The sequence below is a fragment of the Rhinolophus ferrumequinum genome, chromosome 24 (genome assembly GCF_004115265.2).
Source record: "Rhinolophus ferrumequinum isolate MPI-CBG mRhiFer1 chromosome 24, mRhiFer1_v1.p, whole genome shotgun sequence".
In the NCBI taxonomy this organism is placed as follows: domain Eukaryota; kingdom Metazoa; phylum Chordata; class Mammalia; order Chiroptera; family Rhinolophidae; genus Rhinolophus; species Rhinolophus ferrumequinum.
In genome coordinates this window covers 8,330,723-8,349,260 of record NC_046307.1, presented here as the reverse complement: position 1 = coordinate 8,349,260, position 18,538 = coordinate 8,330,723, and the positions used below count along the sequence as shown (strand labels likewise).

Sequence of the window (18,538 nt, the reverse complement as noted above, 5' to 3'; positions counted from 1 at the left end):
ACCTGCTGCTAAGTGCTGCGATGAGCTACTGTGTGCTGCTGTGAGTGGCCAGTGGCCAGCAGCCAGCATGAGTGGCCGGCAGCCTGAGTGAGCTGCTGTATGCTGCCATGGGCTACCGTGTGCTGCCAGGAGCGGCAGCGTGAGTGGCCGTGGGCTGCTGTGTGCTGCCATGAGCAGCTGGCAGTGTGAGTGGTGGGCAGCCATCCGACAACTGGCGACTAACTGCCCTAGGGGGGTGGGAAGCTCAAGGCTCATAATACCAGCATGGGCCAGGGAGCTGTGTCCTACACAACTAGACTGCGAAACAACTGGCTTGAACCGGAGTGGGGGTGGGTGGTTGAAGCGGAAGAAGGGGAAAAATAAAATTTGGAATTTGTTTTCCCATGGAAGTTAGCATCTCCATAACTGTTCCAAACCTAATCAAACTGGTCACATGACTGAAATAAAACATTGATAATAGAATTCTGAGTCTAGATATGGGAGCAGTACAACGGGGAAATGGAACTTTGATTTAACACTCATGACTGAACACTTGTGCTGGCGTTTGTGTATTTGGGGATGGAGTGAGGGGACATAGAAAGATGACTGAGTTGAGATGTCTCTACCCTACCTCACCCTTTAGTAGTGGACACATTTCCTTTCTCTTTTATAGACTGGCTCTCGGTGAAACTTTAAACAGACCAAATCTGTAATCCCTTCCCCTCCCCCATGCTACCAAGGGCTTCATGCTCCGTTTCTTACTCCCCCATCTCTTTGCCAGCTATGTGTTAGAAGGAATGGGAGCATGACAAGCATGCTAACCAAATGCCAGGAGATCCATGCCACTTATGCCAATCATCTGTCATAATGAGCCTCCCTACGCGGTGGTTTCCTCAGCTGCAAAATGAGGGGGCAACCAGATCATCTCTAAGGACCTTTTGACCCAATATGGCGATGGGGCATCATGTGCAAAAAGGATCATGCACTGAAGGGCAGAGTAGAAGAATAATTATGCCTGCCTAAAAGAATTTAATCCCTTCACACCACAGTCCATCAATACAGAAGTCTCCTTCCAGTTGGGGAGTAGGTGCCATTACAGTATGAGCTCACCCTTCTCCATTCCTTGATCAAAGAGTAAAATTTCTTTTCTGCTTAACAATACTCAGTTTTGTTCTATTGGCGTCAGTGGGCCTTGATTTGAGTCGCTGACCCAGAAGCGTTGGCAACAGCTATATATATGTGTTTATATTTACACACATAATATTGGAGCATCACAGAAAAGTCTTTGAGCATTTGTAATTTTGATGCCAGTGAAGCAAATCCCCTGGTGTGGAGACTCAAGCCCTGGGCCAAGAAGATTCTTGGCTTCACGTAGGAAAGAATTCAAATGTGAGCTGATACAGAGTTTAAACTGAAGGTGTTCAGAAGGCTTGGCCAAATGCTTGGTGATGCATGGAGGAGGGGCCTGGAATAGTGGTTTCTTGGCAGCTGAGGAAAGAATTCAAGCACGAGCAGAAACGAAAGTGAAGCATGGTTAACTTTATTCAAGCAAAGGAGAAGAAAGAAGCAGGTTACTCCATAGACAGAGTAGCAGCACTCCTGCCAGAGTTTGAGCCTATTTTTGGTGCCCCTTTAGAGGCTGTACATTCAAACTTGTAGGAGGAATAGTCGGGTGTTTTGGAAGTGGCAGAGATTTCTTCTTCTGCAGCTGGTGATAAGTTTCAAGGACAAGTTTCCAAAAGGGCTGAGAGTTCTTGTTCTACAGCCAGTCCTGCCTTTTATCTACCTCAATTTCATCTCTGCAAATGCATTTTTAATATTGTGAAATGTCATTTAAAAAAATAAGATGGTTATTATGTGCGCAATATGTTGATCACATGCAGCAAGATGGTTCAACCTGGGTGTATGGAGGGAGAGGGATGTCATTCCTGTAACTGAGCAGAGCAAAAGAGCTGAGCCCCAGGGCACTAAAAGGGGTGCCTCTATGGAATTCTCCACTTTGACACAAGGCTGCCCGGATATTCTGGAAGTAGCTCCTGGGCAGGAGGTAAGGGATTCTGCTTGTCCTTGAGAAGAAACTTCTGAACCTAACATTTTTGAATGCTTGGTTAGACTCTCAAGTACCATGATCCCTCAGTTGATTGCTGAAGAGGACACTCCCTGTTGCTTGAAAGTGCTTTCATTCCTCTCTGACATTCCTGCACTGAGTCAGGCTGACCCATGCTAGGCGCCCTGTGCTCAGGTATCTAAAACTCCATTACCAAGGCTTTACTGCAGTGCCGATAAGGAGAGCAGCTGATGCATCAGTAGCACTTGTTAGGCCTATGCGACTACTGAGAAAGTTACAAGCAAAGGACCAAGCTCCTGGAGGAGGAGAAAACCTTTTCTCAGTAAGCTTCCCTTCAGTATGAAGCATGTGAGACTGCACCAGAGGCCACGCAGGCCACAGTCAAGTACCCGAGCTCTGCGTCTCCAAAAGGGCGGGGCGGCAGCCATGTTACTCCGTCTTCCCAGAAGCCCCCACGCGGCGTGGCGGAGATAAAAAGGCGGGAGCGAGGCGGGCGGGCGGGTCAGGGTGAGCGTCAGCGGCCGTGCTGCCGGCCTGGGGCTTTGCGGTTTTGTATACCACTCACTGGCTTCTCCTCAGGCCACCTCCTTGACGTTGACTCCCTCCCACAGTAGCTGGGCTCCTCAGGAAGGCGACCAGACAGGCAGTGGAGGGCCAAGAGGTCCCCTGAGGAGTGGGGTGAATGGCAATGTGGCCGCGACGGGTGTATACCCGCAAAAAGAGGGGCGGCCAGCGGCTCAACATGACCCCGACGCCGGACCTAGGCCCGGCAGCGACAGTCGCTGCCCACGGTAAGCCCCGCTGGAGTGGCCTGGGGGCGGGACCCGGGTGGGCTAAGCAGGTGGAAGCCCGCGGGGCCGGGCCTTGGTCCCAGGGACTCCGGAGCCTGGGCCTCCAGGGCTTTTGTCCTGAAACGGGCCGCCCTGCTTCAGGCTGGAAAGGAGATGACAAAGCGCACGGTTTGCGGAAGATCGTGGAGAAAGCGGAGCAGAGTGTGCCGGGAGGTAGCAGCTCTGGGCCACTGAGGTGCGTAGTCGCGAGTGACAGCCCTATGCCTTCTGCTCTCCTCAAAATTGCAATCCTAATTTTCTGCTAAAAGCTTCTCATTCTGAGAGACAACAAAGAAAATAAATAGATAGAATACTCTGATTTCACTCTTCACAGACCCAGAAATTTGACTTCAGAAAAAATTATATGTATGTAAAAGAAATCTTGCCAAGTTACCTAAAAATAAGTGAGCTAAAACCTCCAGGAAAGCAGTCGTGGCATCAATTGGGTATTGGTACTATTCACCCGGTCCTTACTTTTTCCTAATGATGTCCCCAAAGATCCTTTCAGATTCTGAACAGTGAACAGGGAACAGAGACCTGGAGAGCCAAGTCCAGACGGTGCAAACTAATTGTGTTGTTTGTTAGCTCGCAGTTACGAGTTACGGGGGAGAGAAGCCTGAAAGAAAATAGCACTAGCGAAGAGACCCAGGATGAGAAGATTGCTCCATTGAGTGTATGTATGTTTCTCCTATGATCCTTGAATACACTTAGTGTACAGACCAGCAGTACCTGAGGCACCTCCAGATGAAAGTATAATAGAGGTCTTTGTTCTAGAGAGACTACATAGCTTTCTAATGTTTTTATAAACACTGATACTGTCTTTAGATAAGGTCTTGAATTTTTGATTCTGGTAGTTTCATAGCCATGCGTTTTCGTGTTTTCTTTCCCTTGACAAAAATTTTAGAAATGTCTGTCACTGCCCAATTTTCTGCATTACAGATATAAAATGTTTTTTAATGTTTCTTATGTTTGATAGCATTTAAACATTTTAAAGGCATTTTCATGTTTTCCCATTAACAACTAGAAACAGGATTTGTTACCATTAGAATATTATATAACTTCTTTTTTTAAAAGATTTTTTATTAAAATACAGCTGACATAAAATATTATATTATTTTCAGGTGTACATCATAGTTATTCACCAGTACCCATCTAGTTCTATACAGTGTTATTACCACATGATTGGTTATATTCCTTATGCTAAAGAAGTGATCACCATGCTAAGTCCAGCAGCAATCTGACACTGTACCATGCTATCACAATATTATTGATCTTTTCTTCCCTTTTTAAAATTTTCAGTTAGATTTGACATTCAATATTATTTTATATTAGTTTCAAGTGTACAGCATAGTGGTTAGACATTTATATAATTTAGGAAGTAATCCCTCTAACTAATACCACCTGGCACTATACATAGTTTTTACCATATTATTGATTATATTCCTTTTACACTCTCATGACTATTTTTTTTAATTAAAGTTTATTGGGGTGACAATTGTTAGTAAAGTTATATAGATTTCAGGTGTAAAATTCTGTATTACATCATCTATAAATCCCATTGTATGTTCACCACCCAGAGTCAGTTCTCCTTCCATCACCATATATTTGATCCCCCTTACCCTCATCTACCACCCCTTTCCCCCCTTACCCTCTGGTAACCACTAAACTATTATCTGTGTCTATGAGTTTTTGCTTCTCATTTGTTTGTCTTGTTCTTTTGCTGTTTTTGGTTTATATACCACATATCAGTGAAATCATATGGTTCTCTGCTTTTTCTGTCTGACTTATTTCGCTTAGCATTATACTCTCAAGATCCATCCATATTGTCGCAAATGGTACTATTTCATCTTTTCTCATGGCAGAATAGTATTCCATTGTGTATATATACCACAACTTCTTTATCCATTCATCTATCAAAGGGCATTTTGGTTGTTCTCATGACTATTTTGTAACTACCAATTTGTATTTTTTAATACCCTCACCTTTTTCACCCTGCCCCCCACACTCCCTCCCATCTATCATCCTGATAGACCTAATACCTATCTGGCGCCATACATAGTTATTACAATATTATTGACTATATTCCTTATGCTGTACCCTACATCCCCATGACTATTGTGTAACAACCAATTTGTATTTTTTAATCCTTTCCCATTTTCTCCAATCCCTAACCACTTCCCATCTTAAAGAAGTCCCTCTCCGATTCCTCGTAATACTGGTTTGGTGATGATGAACTCCTTTAACTTTTTCTTGTCTGGGAGCTCTTTATCTGTCCTTTAATTCTGAATGATAGCTTTGCTGGGTAGAGTAATCTTGGTTGTAGGTCCTTGCTTTTCATCACTTTGAATATTTCCTGCCAATTCCTTCTGGCCTGCAAAGCTGACATTCTTATGGGGGCTCCCTTGTAGGTAACTAACTGCTTTTCTCTTGCTGTTTTTAAGATTCTCTCTTTGTCTTTAATCTTTAACATTTTAATTATAATGTGTCTTGGTGTTGGCCTCTTTGGGTTCACCTTGTTTGGGACTCTCTGTGCTTCCTGAGCTTGTATGTCTATTTCTTTCATCAGGTTAGGGAAGTTTTCTGTCATTATTTCTTCAAATAGATTTTCATTTCCTTGCTCTGTCTCTCCTCATTCTGGTACCCCTATAATGGAAATGTTGATATGCTTGATGTTGGCCCAGAGGCCCCTTAAACTATCCTGTTTTTTGGATTCTTTTTTCTTTTTGCTGTTCTGGTTGTGTGTTTTTCTGCAACCTTATTTGCTACATTGCAGTTTGATCCTCTGCTTCATCTAATCTACTGTTGATTCCCCGTACTACATTCTTCATTTCCGTTAATGTATTTTTTATTTCTGACTGGTTCTTTTTTATGTTTTATCTCTCCATTTTTATGTTTCCTAACTCTTTGTTAAAGTTCTCCCTGAGATCAGTGAACATCCTTATAACCAGTGTTTAGAACTCTGCATCTGATAGATTACTTGTCTCCATTTTGTTTAGTTCTTTCTCTGAAGCTTTGTTCTGTTCTTTCGTTTGGGACATGTTTCTTTGTCTGCCCATTTTGGCTGCCTCCTTGTGTTTATTTCTATGTATTAGGTAAGGCTGCTATGTCTTCTGATCTTAATAGAGTGGCCTTATGTAGTACGTGTACTGTGGGGCTCACTGGTGCAGTCTTTCTGGACACCTGAGCCACATGCTCCAGTTGTGTCCCTTGAATGGGTTGTATGTGCCCTCCTTTTGTAGTTGAGCCTTGGTTAATAATTGCACATCAATGGGATGGACTGACCTTGGGCTCACTGGTTGTGAGGACTGGCCTTAATGACAGTGGAAGAGTTGTTGTGCAGGGGCTGACCCTACAGAGCAGGATCTGCCTCAGCAGGGCTCTGGTGCCTGCCCATTCGTCCCTTGGGTGTGTTGTACTTGGAGGCGGCTGGATGATGCTCCAGCTCATTTTGAAGTTGGCCACTGGGGACTCCAGCCCCAGGACCACGTTGGAGGGGATCTGCTATAGGTTAAGTTCAGCCACAACCCGTGCCCCACCTGGGGCCACGGGGCAGGAGCCACAAAGAAATCCACAGATGGCTGCTGCCCGTGCTATGCTTGGATGCTCCTTGAGAGGCCAAGCCGCAAACCAAGGCTGGCCGCCACTAGTGCCAGCCTAGGGGCTGCTCAGCCAGAGGTACAGGATATGGTCAAGCCAGATGCTGTTTGTCTGGGTTCCGTGAACCTTTGAGATACCCTAGGAAAGTCTGCAGCATGAGCTAAGGCAGGCAGTTTGTACGAAAAAGCCACTGACAGCGGCTTGGGTGTGTCCAAAAGTTGGGCAGGGCGTGGTCTCCAGTCGCCAGGGCATGGCGAACTAATGGCAGAGACTCAGATATGGTGGCCACCTGTGTCTGCATGTCAGGAAGGGGGAGGGCTCAATAAAGAAACAATGGCCTCTACCAGCTCCTCCATCCAGGAGAAAGGCACGTCTCCAGCCCCCGCCCAAGTCAGACAACTCAGTTCTCTACCATATGTCCCTGCCTCCTTTCCAGCTGTTGCCCAGCGCTGGAGCTCAGAGGGAGTGATTCTGTTGGTGGGTAAGTCCGCACATGGTCCCTTTAAGAGGAGTGCTTGGGAATGCAGTCGCCCTCTGTCTCCACTGGTTTTTACAACCAGAAATTACGGGGACTTCCCTTCCTGGCACTGGAACCCTGGGCTGGGTGAGGCTGGGACTTCTTGCTTCTCTGGGGGTAAGGGGGATCTCCACAGTTGTAATATCCCTCCTGATCTTCAATGGTCACACATGGGTGTGGGACCAGCCCATTCTGCTTCTCTGCCCCTATCAGTCTTGAGGTGGCTTCTTCTGCACGTCTTTAGTTGTAGAGCTTCAGTTCAGCAAGATTTTAGGCAATTCTCAATGATGGTTGTTTAGTAATTTAGTTGTAATTTTTATGTGTTTGTAAGAGAAGGTAAGCACAGCATTTACCTACTGTGCTATCTTGGTATCTCCCAGAAAAGTATATAACTTCTTGATCTACTGTATTTCATTTGGATTCTGTGCAGTATTTTAAAGGTATATAGCAATAGTTTGGAAAACTTGGATTTTAAAAATTGTCTGTGACTCTTCTGACATTGTCATTAAATTTAATAGTTGTGTTCCAGTGTTTCAATTTACATATTCCTCTATAACATGTTTTTGGGCAGAAGGCAGTTTCATTAAAAAACATTTTTTCAAAAGGCTCTTACCCCAGGTTATAACAGTCTTAAGTGTTCCTTGTAGATGATTCAGATTATGCAAAAAAAAAAGTGTTTAAGCAATTTCTTCTAATTTTTGTATATTTCTTTCCATTTTTTTTCGCTGTGCCTTTTTTTCATTTTACATATTATCTGATTGTGTATTCCTCCAGCATTAAGTAGTCTTCAAAATATGATTTTTAGTGTCTGTATAGTGCTTTCTCTTATAGAAAGGTACTGTAATTTGTAGTACTGTTTTGCTGTGGTTGGACAGTTGAGATTATTTCTAAGGTGTTGCTGTTATAGATATCATTAAACATCCTACTGCAGAAGTTTTTTTTGTATACCTCAAATTGTTTTCCTAAGACAAATACTTTGCAGTGGGTCAAAGGTTGGATCAGGTTTAAAGATTTTGATTCATGTTTGCAAATTGACACCATCGTACCTGAAACTTTAAAAAAATGTCCACAATATTATATTTGAATATTTATTTTCAGATTTAATATTAAATATAAAGTTACACCTGTGATCAATAGCTGAAATACTATTATACATATGAAACTAGTATACAAAGTTGACATTAGTTTTTCATTTTCAAAATAACCAAGTCAATGTGATATAATATTATAAGATAAAAATATTCAATCTCATAATTTGTACTATATCTTTAATTCTTATTTCACATAGGAGTCAGTGACTGATGACCTCCAGGTTGACAGTAGTTCATCAGATAGTGAATTAGTATCAGGTAAGACTGTCAAATGTGAATTCCCTCAGTTATCTTTCCTACAAACATAAGCATCCATTTGTATCTCTTCCATCTTTCCATCTCGGTGGAAGCGGTATCTTTCTCCTAGTCCACGGTGAATCCTTCTGCCTGTGCTGACCTTCGTCCTCACAGCCTTCAAATACACACTAGTAAATTACAGCTGTGTACGTGCTACAAAAGAGAGATTGACTTTCGTGTAATTAATCAAGTTTTAGTTAGAGAGATTAGGGAAGGCATCCGTGAAGGAATGGCAATTCAATTGAGATCTGAAGAAGAGTAGATAGTAACTATGCAAAGAGGTGAGTAAAGAGCAATCCAGGGAGAGGAAACAGCATGTGTAAAGACCCTAACGTGGGACTGAGCGTTATGTGTTCAGTAAACTGAAAGAAGGCCAGTGTGTCTGTAGTACAGAGAAGAGGAGGAGATGTGATAATAAGTCAAGGTTAGACAGACAGAGAGGCCTTGTGTAGCCTTGCAGGCCATGTCAAAGCTATTGGTGTTTATCTTTGGAGCAGCAGGAAGCCACTCGAGTCTTTTAAATAGAGAATGATACGATCACTTTAACTACAGTATGGACAGAAGTAGAAATGGATGCAAATAGACCAGTTAGAAGGTGATTGCAGTAGTTTAGTGGAGAAATGATGGCACTTTGTACTAACAGATGACATTGGAAATGGGAAAAAGTGGGCATATATGATTGCTAGTTTAAGGAAGTAAAACTGACAGAATTTTGCAAATGAAGAATGAAGGAAATAGAAGTATCAATGATGACACCTGTTTCGGGCTTGCATAACTGGATATATAAGGTGGTGCCATTTACTGAAAAAAAACAAACACACAAAAAAAAAGACTTCTTTGAAAGAAAGATCGTAAATTTCATTTTTTAATATTAATATATTAAATTATGGGTGCCTTTAAGATGACTAAGCAGCAATGTCAAATAGGCAGTTGGATATGAAGGGCAGCTGATAGAAATTTGTGAGCCACCTACATATTGGTGTAATTGAAGTTATTTTTGAAAGCAAGGAAGGATTCCATCAGCACACCAGAAATACTGAGGAATTCTTAAAAGCATATGAGATCAGATTAATGAAGACAAAGAGCAGACAAAAACCACTGCAGAGGTAAGAATAGTTCTAGAGATAATTGAAATGCTTAGTCAATAAGTGCAAAAAACTATAATAGAAGAGACCTTAAAGGAAGTTTTAAGGCGATAGAACTAATATAAAAGTTGACATTAGTTTCGCATTTTCAAAATAACCAAATCAATGTGATATGTATTCCTAGATTAAGCACTATATGCCCTGGCCTCTTCTCCTCATTCCCTTCTTACTGAAAACACTGGCAGCTACCAGTGCCTGTTGCCAGGATGAAACCCTGGGACCTACTCCCAAACAAAGTGAACTAAGGGGTTGGTTCCTAAGGTCAGTGTTGGTGCTGGAGTGAGCAACAGAGGAGAGTTTGAAGTAAATCCAGATTACTGCAAGGATAGCAGAGGGAGAAAAAAGTAAAAGAGATAGATTATACTGATGCTTTTAAGGATACAGATACAGGATGGCTCTCTGAAGTGGGAATTCTGACACAGGAGACTTCCAGTATGGACACTAGCCAGACAATTAGGGCAGTGTCCCCATGTAACCTACAATACCCAGAATATATGGGGGGATAACACCCCCCTCCCAGAACATAAGTCACCAGAATGTCTCATCACTCTTCTAAAAATCTCCAGAATTAGCCTACAGAGTTTATACTCATTGCCACACAGAGACTAAAATAGAAATACGAACAGATAACCAGGAACAGCCAAACTTTTGAAGAAAGCCAGTGCCATGGAAGAGAAGCAACAAATGGAAGGACTAACACCTGAGGAAAAGGCAGAAAACTTTAAATATCTCTTTAGAGACAATAAGTCATTGAATCCATAATATAACAGGCTACTATAAAAAAAATTATATCCCCGAAAACTAAAAATATCAAATTAAAAAACTCAATAAATTAGCCTAATATTGAATTAATTCAGCTGAAAATCAAATTAGCAAGCTAGAAGATAGGATTGAGATCTATTTCCTGGACTATAGTACAGAAGAACATGGGAGGTGCTCAACAAATGCTTTTTAATCCTCTTTTTTTTTTTTTTCTTTGTCTGGTTAATTCCTACTTGTTCTTCAAAAATAAATTCAGATACCATCTCTTCTGGGGAGCTTCTGACCGCTCTTCTCTCTTTCTGCGTGAGTTGTCCTATCCTGATAGTTCTGTGGCATTCTTTGTATACTTCTGTCATAGAACTGAAAACAGTAGTATAATTGTTTCCGTTCCTTTTGGCTCTAAAGCCACTGAGAATAAGCACTACCTTTTATCTTCCTATTCCATTCTTGAGACACAATATAGTTTCACATACTTATTGAATGAGTTTTGTACTCTGTTTAGAGAAAATAAACCATTTAATCAGTATTTTCTAAAATTGTAGTTTAAATATGTGATAAATGTCCTTGGTTACTAATTTATCAAGTTTATGTGTGAAAGGTATAAGGAAATAGAAAATAGACTATCTCTGATTTACAAACTGGTTGTAGTCTAAGAGTTCATTTGTTGATTGATATTTGAAACCTGGAATGCTTTTTCTCATAATAAAATGTAAATGGTTAGGTTTTGAGCAGCCCATAGGATTAATCCTATTTAACATATAATTATTTTAATTCTATCTTGAAATCTAGTGACTTTGCAATATGATGAAAATTAATTCAGGACTTCATATTTAATGTGAAAGATTGAACATACACATTTACTTCCCCCTTCTGAAACCTCACTGAAATATCACTAGAAGTATAAAGAAGGCATGAAGCCACAAGATGGAGAAAAAGAGGGAGACCTCAGCTGACAATAGATTATCAACAATTTTGGAATCTGGAAGGTAGATAAATAGATCATAATTGGCCTAACAGATAAAAAAAATTTTTTTAGGGATAAAAAGGGGGTACCTAGAGTAAGAACAAACCAAGAAGCAAACTGACTTAGGCTGTAGGTTCAAAAATTAGAGGCATCATGTATTCCTGAAAGAATGGGTATAGATAGTCTTGAAAATAGGATTTGGGGAAATCTTTAAAAGTAGCAGTTACATACTTTGATCCCTTCCCAACACTGTGTGACCAGGCAACTACTCTTTTTCCCAAGTCTCTGGCAGTCCAGAGACTTTGAAGCAGAGGGTGCTAGGGGTGCTAGGTACTGCTCAGGGCGGAGGTGCGATATTGAAAACTAACAGTGGGGAGGGTGGAGGAGGGAAGGGAATTGGTAAGATCTGTATACTTAGTGGTGAAACCTCCAGACCCCTTGTCCTACTCAGGAAAATACACCCAAATTAGGAGACTGGAGGATTCCTCTTTTGGAAACTTTTCCGCCCAAGAGAAGACCTATATTCTGGCAGTAATGACCTGGTCCCTGTATAAATACCCTTCAATAAAGCTCACTACTTCCTAAACTTCACTCATACATCCAGTTTCCAACTGTTATTTCAGTACCTCATTCTTAAACGTTAAAGAATTACCAGGCATTGAAAGAAAACATTTAAAGTAAAAGAGATGCCAAATACAAAGAAACTTGAAGGACACAGACAATGCAAGGAAAAGAAAACTCTTAAAAGCCATATTTTTATTATTATCCTCAGAATGATGAAAATATCTATGAAACAAGTGCAGGCTACTATAAAAAACAACATTGAGAGAACAAAAAGAATTCCTAAAAAATAAAAATATAAAATCACAAATATAATATTCTATGAAGAATTAGATGATGAAGTCAAGGAAATATTCTAAAAGTTGAACAAACATTAAAGAGAAGAAAGAAGATAAAAATTATGGCATTGGTGACACAACTCTTATTTAATTGTATACTTTAAAAAGTTGAGATTTATGGAATATGAATTTTATTTCAATAAAGCTGCTATTAAAAAAAGAAAAATAATTAGAAGCTGAGTCCAGGCATTCTAACATCTTGAAAAATAGTAGTTCCAGACATTGTGAACACCAGGGAAAATTATTAAACACATAAAACTAGAATTTTTCTTAGAATTAAAAATGATTATGAATGTACATATTGAAAGAGTCCACCAACTGACTGTTACAGTGAATGAGAAAAGATCCACAAGAAGGTACAATGTTATGTAATTAGAAAATCCTCAGGACAAAAAAAAATCTTCAGTCTTCCAGAGAAATAATTCTTGATTGCAAATAAGCAGTCAAGAATATGAATGGCATTAAACTTCTCAAGAGCAACTCCAGAATCTAGAACATGGTGGAAAAATGCATTTAAAATTACGAAAAGAACTGATTTTGCAGAGACAGGATAGGTCCCCACCCAAAATTTGGTTCAGATTTCAGAACTGATCATGTCGCCCACATACCAAGAGGTAATGAAAGGATTGCTCCTCATATAGTGAGGTTTTCTGGCGTGGAAAGTGACTCCCAAGCAGGCCTGAAAATGGCTTGAGAGAGTGGGGAAAGGAGACTGGATTGGAGTTTTTATATAGTTAGAGGATGGGGCCGTGATGAATTTTCCTGTGCATGTTTTTGCCACCATTGTTAAAAGATGGAGCACTAGGGCCTTTTTACCAATTTGCCCAGATGTGGGGCAGAAGGGTAAGGGGGAGCAGTGAAGTTTTAATCTGTCAAACATTGAAAAGTGGAATCATTCTTATTAATATATTAGTCTAGAAATCTTTAGCCAGCCAAACCATCACTCAAGTGTGAAGATAGTATAAAGAATTTTTTAGACAGTTCTTTCATGCACCTTTTCTCAGAAATGAAGGAGATACTCCTATAAAATCAGAGAGTAAATTAATAAAGAAGAAATCATGGGATCCAGGAATCAAAGCCTCGAATACAGGAAGTATGTGAAAGAATTTTTTAGTATAATGGTAAAGGGAAATCCCAAGGAGACACCTGTGCAGCATGTCTAGAGGACACCAGTCCAAATTTGAGCAAGTGTATTGAGATGTCCAATTGCAATACTTTTTTTAAAAAAATGGAAAAAAGAAGGAAGGAAAAAAGAGGAGAAGGGAGAGGGAGGGAGGAAGAAAGGAAAGGAGGGAAAAAAAAAGGAACTGTTAGATAACCTGGTGTCTTTTAAAGTATTGAGAGGAAATTTATACTCTTGCAAGAAAGTTGGGATGAAATATGATAGGTACTTAGAAAACTAATTTTAAAATTAAGTAATCAAGAAAAAAACAAAGACTTGTAGCAAAAGTGATTAATATAGCACATAGTATATGGCTCAGCTGTAAATACATTTGAGCAGTCATAATAATAGAATTGTTGAATACATTTAAATTAGAAATTAAAGGTAGACATTAAAAGAAACAGTTAATAGGGTTAAAAGTAGTTGTCTCTAGCGAGTATGGAATTATGATGGGGAAGTATTGTAGTTTTTGTTATAAGTGTTGTAGAGCTATTTGACTTTTTAAAACTGTATAGTATAATTTAATATAAATGCATTTACATTTCTAACTTGTGACACCAGAAACAACCTTCCACTGATATAGCCATGAATACTTATTCTTTTCTCTACCCAACAACCCAGATGGTGAATATGGGGCTTTCCTAATTTCTGAGCCTGGGTTGAGTTCTGGGGTTTGGTGGAAGGTGTAGCTCTCCTGTGAGTGGTATTCATGGAATTTTGAGAGATGGAAGGCAAGAGAAATGAGATATAACAACATATGGGTGGAAAGGATGAAGGCCGAGTGAGAAGAATAAAAAGGAGCAAGTACAGGGACAGGACACTCTAGGGCAGTTGGAGTAGGGGAAATGAAGATGCTCAGAAGGATAACCTACCTCTGCCATCTGAGCAGGTGAAGAAGGGTGGAAGATTCGATCAATCAACTTAAGTGTTGCGGTGGTGTCAGGAAGAAGTGGCCAGGTAGGAAACAAAGCTTTAAGGAGGGAATTGGAGTGGGAGAAAAAGGTGCGATGAGTTAAAGTAGGAAGGACAGTTAGTTCTCAGGTAGGTAATAGATGAGCAGAGTTAGGCATAAGTCAGCTCCAAAACAGGAGATAATAGGTTTTCAAAGCAATGCTCCCCTTTCATCCCTTTACCCCACCCCACCAGTTTCTATACTATTGACCTCTCTTTTGTCATGTTTGAGAGTGTTTAATAAATGCTGACTGACTATAGCAGAGTATGTTTTCTCTTTTGTTACTGAACTTTCTGTTTCTTAACTTGACGTACTAAGTTCTGTCCCTGTAATTCATTGGAAAATTCTTCATTCAAGTCCACTCTCACAAGAATGACTTTATGACTGGGAGGTTCTTTATTCAAATATTTTGCCCGTTTTCTTAATATTGAATTTTCAGATTTCTTTATATTCTGGATTCCAGTCCATTTGCAAATGTTTTCTCTTAGTTTGTGGTTTGTCTTTTCATCTTAATCTCTTCTGAACAGAAGTTTTTAAATTTGATGAACTCCAGTTTATCATTGCTATTGTTTTATAACTCATCCTTTTAGTGTTATATCAAAGAAATCTAACTAACTCAGGGTCTCCTCTGTTTTTTTTTTTCCTGGATTTACATTTAGGTCTATGATCCATTTAGTGTTAATATTTTTATATGATGGAAGGTATAAGCATAAATTTTTTGTTTTGTTTTGCTTTTGTATATGGATATCCAATTGTTCCGGCATAATTAATTTTTTAAAAAGAATATCCTTTCTCTGCTGAATTGCCTTGGTCAAAAATCAGTTGTTCATATATATATATATATATTTCTAGGCTCTCTATCATTTCATTTGATCTATTTGTCTGTTTTTAGGCTCATTTTTTTGTTTGTTTTTTAAATTTTTTTATTGGGGAATATTGGAGAACAGTGTGTTTCTCTAGGGCCCATCAGTCCTTCAATCTAGTTGTGGAGGACGCAACTCAGCTCCAAGTCCAGTCGCCGTTTTCAGTCTTAGTTGTAGGGGATGCCCCCTATCATCCCATGTGGGAATCGAACTGGCAACCCTGTTGGTCAGAGCTCGTGCTCTAACCAACTGAGCCATCTGGCCGCCCCTTTTTAAAAAAGATTTTACAGCATGTACCTTCAGGACTTTATTGAGGAACAGTGTGTTTTTTCCTCAGCTCCAAGTCAAGTTGTTGTCCTTCGATTTTAGCTGTGGAGGGCGCAGCTCAGCTCCAAGTCCAGTCACTGTTTTTTTCAGTCTAGTTGCGGAGGGGCACAGCCCATGGCAACGTTGTTGTTAAGAGCATATACTCCAACCCCCTGAGCTATCCAGCTGCCCACCGGCCATTCAGCGGCAGTTTAGCTCACTGTCATTTGTCTTCAATCTAGTTCCGGAGGGCGCAGCCCACTGGCCCATGTGGGAATCAAACCGGCAACTTGGCTGCTCAGAACTCACGTTCCAATCAACTGAGCCATCTAGCCGCCTTCATTGTTTTTTAAATGGAATAACTAGAATCACCTTTTCTTCTCCTTAGCTAGTTAGCTTACAGTTAGTAGGTTACTTACATATAAAACTTGGATTTTTGAGTCAAGAATCACAACTAAATCAAAGTAGGGAAGGAATAAGTTATAAAATTTTGGAAAACAGTGGAAAAGGATTATAATGCGTTTTCTGTACATCAAAAACAGAATTATTTTCTAAGATTGAAATTAAAACGGTATACAAATAGGATGCCTATTCATTTATATGTAGAAGTAATTTTACATTTTTAGCATACAACTGCATGTACATTTCTACAAATTTGAGTTCTTAGGATTTCGAGTCTGTGTACTATTTGAAACATTTTACCCTTTTTGTTTGTTTATTTTACAGGATTAAGTTTGCAGCATAATATTTCTAGTTCTCTTCTGAGTGATTCAGTCACAGACTCTTATACAGAATACAAGAGTCTTGAAGAGAGTTTAAGTAGCTTCTCATCACCTGAACTTTTCAGAGGATCAGATTATTTAGGTGAGAAAATAATTTCAATCTTAAATTGCTTCACTATAGAAATTGTCCATTGTCCACAAATCCTCCAGTGAACAATGTTCTTTTTGAGAAGGTATACTTATTTTCCTCACCAAAACCTCCTTTTCACTCTTTGGCTTTGGAGTTGGCCATGTGACTTGCTTTGGCAACAGGATATCAGTGAATAAAACATATGCAAACCTTTGAAATATGCTTAAATGGTTGAGTTTATCCTCTTACACTTTTGCCATCTTGAGAAGAATATGTCCTAATCAACTTCTGCTTCTCCCATGGGACCCAGAATGAGACGTACAGAGCAGAATAGCCCCAGACAGAGCACATTAGCCCCAGGCAACCTGTAGAGTGCAGAGAGCTGCCCCAGTTGATCAGCAGACCTGTAATCTGAAGCGGAGCTGCCTGAGCCAACGAGTACCATGTTTCCCTGAAAATAAGACCTAGCCAGACCATCAGCTCTAATGCATCTTTTGGAGCAAAAATTAATATAAGACCCAGTCTTATTTTAATATAATATAGGACCCGGTCTTATATAATATAATATAATATAAAACCACGTCTTATATTAATTTTTGCTCCAAAAGACACATTAGAGCTGATGGTCCGGCTAGGTCTTATTTTTGGGGAAACATGGTAGACGTGGGAATAAGAAATAAATGCTTTCATTCTATGCTACTGAGATTTTGGGGTTATTTATTATACAGAAAAAGCCAACTTCTTCAGATACAAAGAAGAGGGAGAAGTAAAAGAAATTGTACATTTTAAATTGTAGGACCTGCTCACCCAATGTCAATTCCCATCCCAGCCCAACAGCTTGTTTCTCTGCTCAGTTTCCAAAATATTAGCACCCAGACTTGAACCTTCCAGTTCAGAGAATGGAAGATACTTTCTTGAGAATTCTGAGAAACCTTAAAGAATATATCTAAAGATACTGACTTCAGTAGTCCTTCGATGAAACTGACAAGAACACCCTGCAGTGAAGCCAACTATGTGACAAACCACAAGTAGGCCATAGAGATTCTAATTAGCCTTTTAGGTTCCCTGTTAAATATGGATAGAAAACCAAGGATCACCAGACTTTTGGGGAAACCTCTAACATAAAACAGAGATCAAAACAAAGCAAAATATGGGAGTGACATCAGAAAGGTGTTGGAAAAGGAAGCCCCCTTCCCTCATGAACACACCAATTCAACAGCAATGCATGCACTAATTCCATTTGTGAGAAATCTAGAAGTTAGTTGAGGGGCTTCTGAACCCTAGACAAGCACAAATCCATCCACATCAAAGCCAGAAGGAATATTCAAGACACCCTGTCACCATAAACCCTTCCCCCAGCACAGAGCCATAGAATAGGCAGGGAATCCCCAGCTCCCAGCTTCTCTCTAGGGAGGGAAGGAGAGGACTGAACCATACATCAAACGTTCTAAATTTTCTGGAGCCACACAAAGGACTGGATACTGTCTTGCCTGTTTCAGAGTGCTGATGGGACCTGACATACACTAGAATCCTGTTGGGTACTGGGAACAAAGATTGTAGTTTGGTCTAGCATGCAAGTATTCCCTAGATCCGAGCTTCTCTCTGGGAAAGGAGAAAGTTGGCCTGTGTATCCAACACTTCTGGGAGCTGCCCAAGGAAATGGCTTCCGTCTTGCATGTCTCAGAGCACTGATGGGACCTGCTATATTCTAGATACCTGGTGGCCACTAAGAACAAAGATGGTGGTTTAGACGAGTAAGAAGGTTTGAGAGGATCCCAGAATTTCTGGTTTGGCTGATTAGTGAGAGTCCTCTGTTTGAAGCCAGTTCATGAAGAATGTGAGAGGTGGCTATTTTTTCTAATGTGCAGATACCAACACAAAGAATCAAAGAAAAAGAAGAAACAAGGAAACAGTCCCCCAAAAAGGAATAAGGTAAAGCTCCAGAAACTGACAATGATTAAATGGAGATATATGTACGTTATCTTACAGAGAATTCAAAATAATCATCATAAAAATGTTCAGTGAGCTCAGGAGAACAATGCATAAAAGAAATGAGAATTTCAAGAAAGATGTAGAAAAATTTTAGAAGAATCAAACAGAAATCTTAGAGCTAAGGAATACTAAAACTGAACTGAAAGATCCAATATTGAGGTTCAACAGCAGACTGGGTCAAGCAGAAGAAAGAACTGGTGAACTCGAAGATAGGTTTTGAAATTATCCTGTCAAAAAACCTCAACTAAGATGAACCAAAGAA

The 18,538-nt window shown here is 40.0% G+C and overlaps 1 protein-coding gene across 1 annotated transcript in view; it reads left to right on the top strand.

Annotated features, from left to right (window-relative positions):
• Nucleotides 1–2,735: 2,735 nt before the first annotated feature.
• MEIKIN (meiotic kinetochore factor) overlaps nucleotides 2,736–18,538 on the top strand; it is a 69,038-nt gene continuing 53,235 nt past the window's right edge. Inside the window, exons 1-5 of the mRNA XM_033096921.1 lie at nucleotides 2,736–2,838; nucleotides 2,980–3,073; nucleotides 3,463–3,550; nucleotides 8,280–8,340; nucleotides 16,159–16,296. Coding sequence (XP_032952812.1) covers nucleotides 2,736–2,838; nucleotides 2,980–3,073; nucleotides 3,463–3,550; nucleotides 8,280–8,340; nucleotides 16,159–16,296 — 484 coding nt within the window. The remainder of the gene's footprint in view (nucleotides 2,839–2,979; nucleotides 3,074–3,462; nucleotides 3,551–8,279; nucleotides 8,341–16,158; nucleotides 16,297–18,538) is intronic.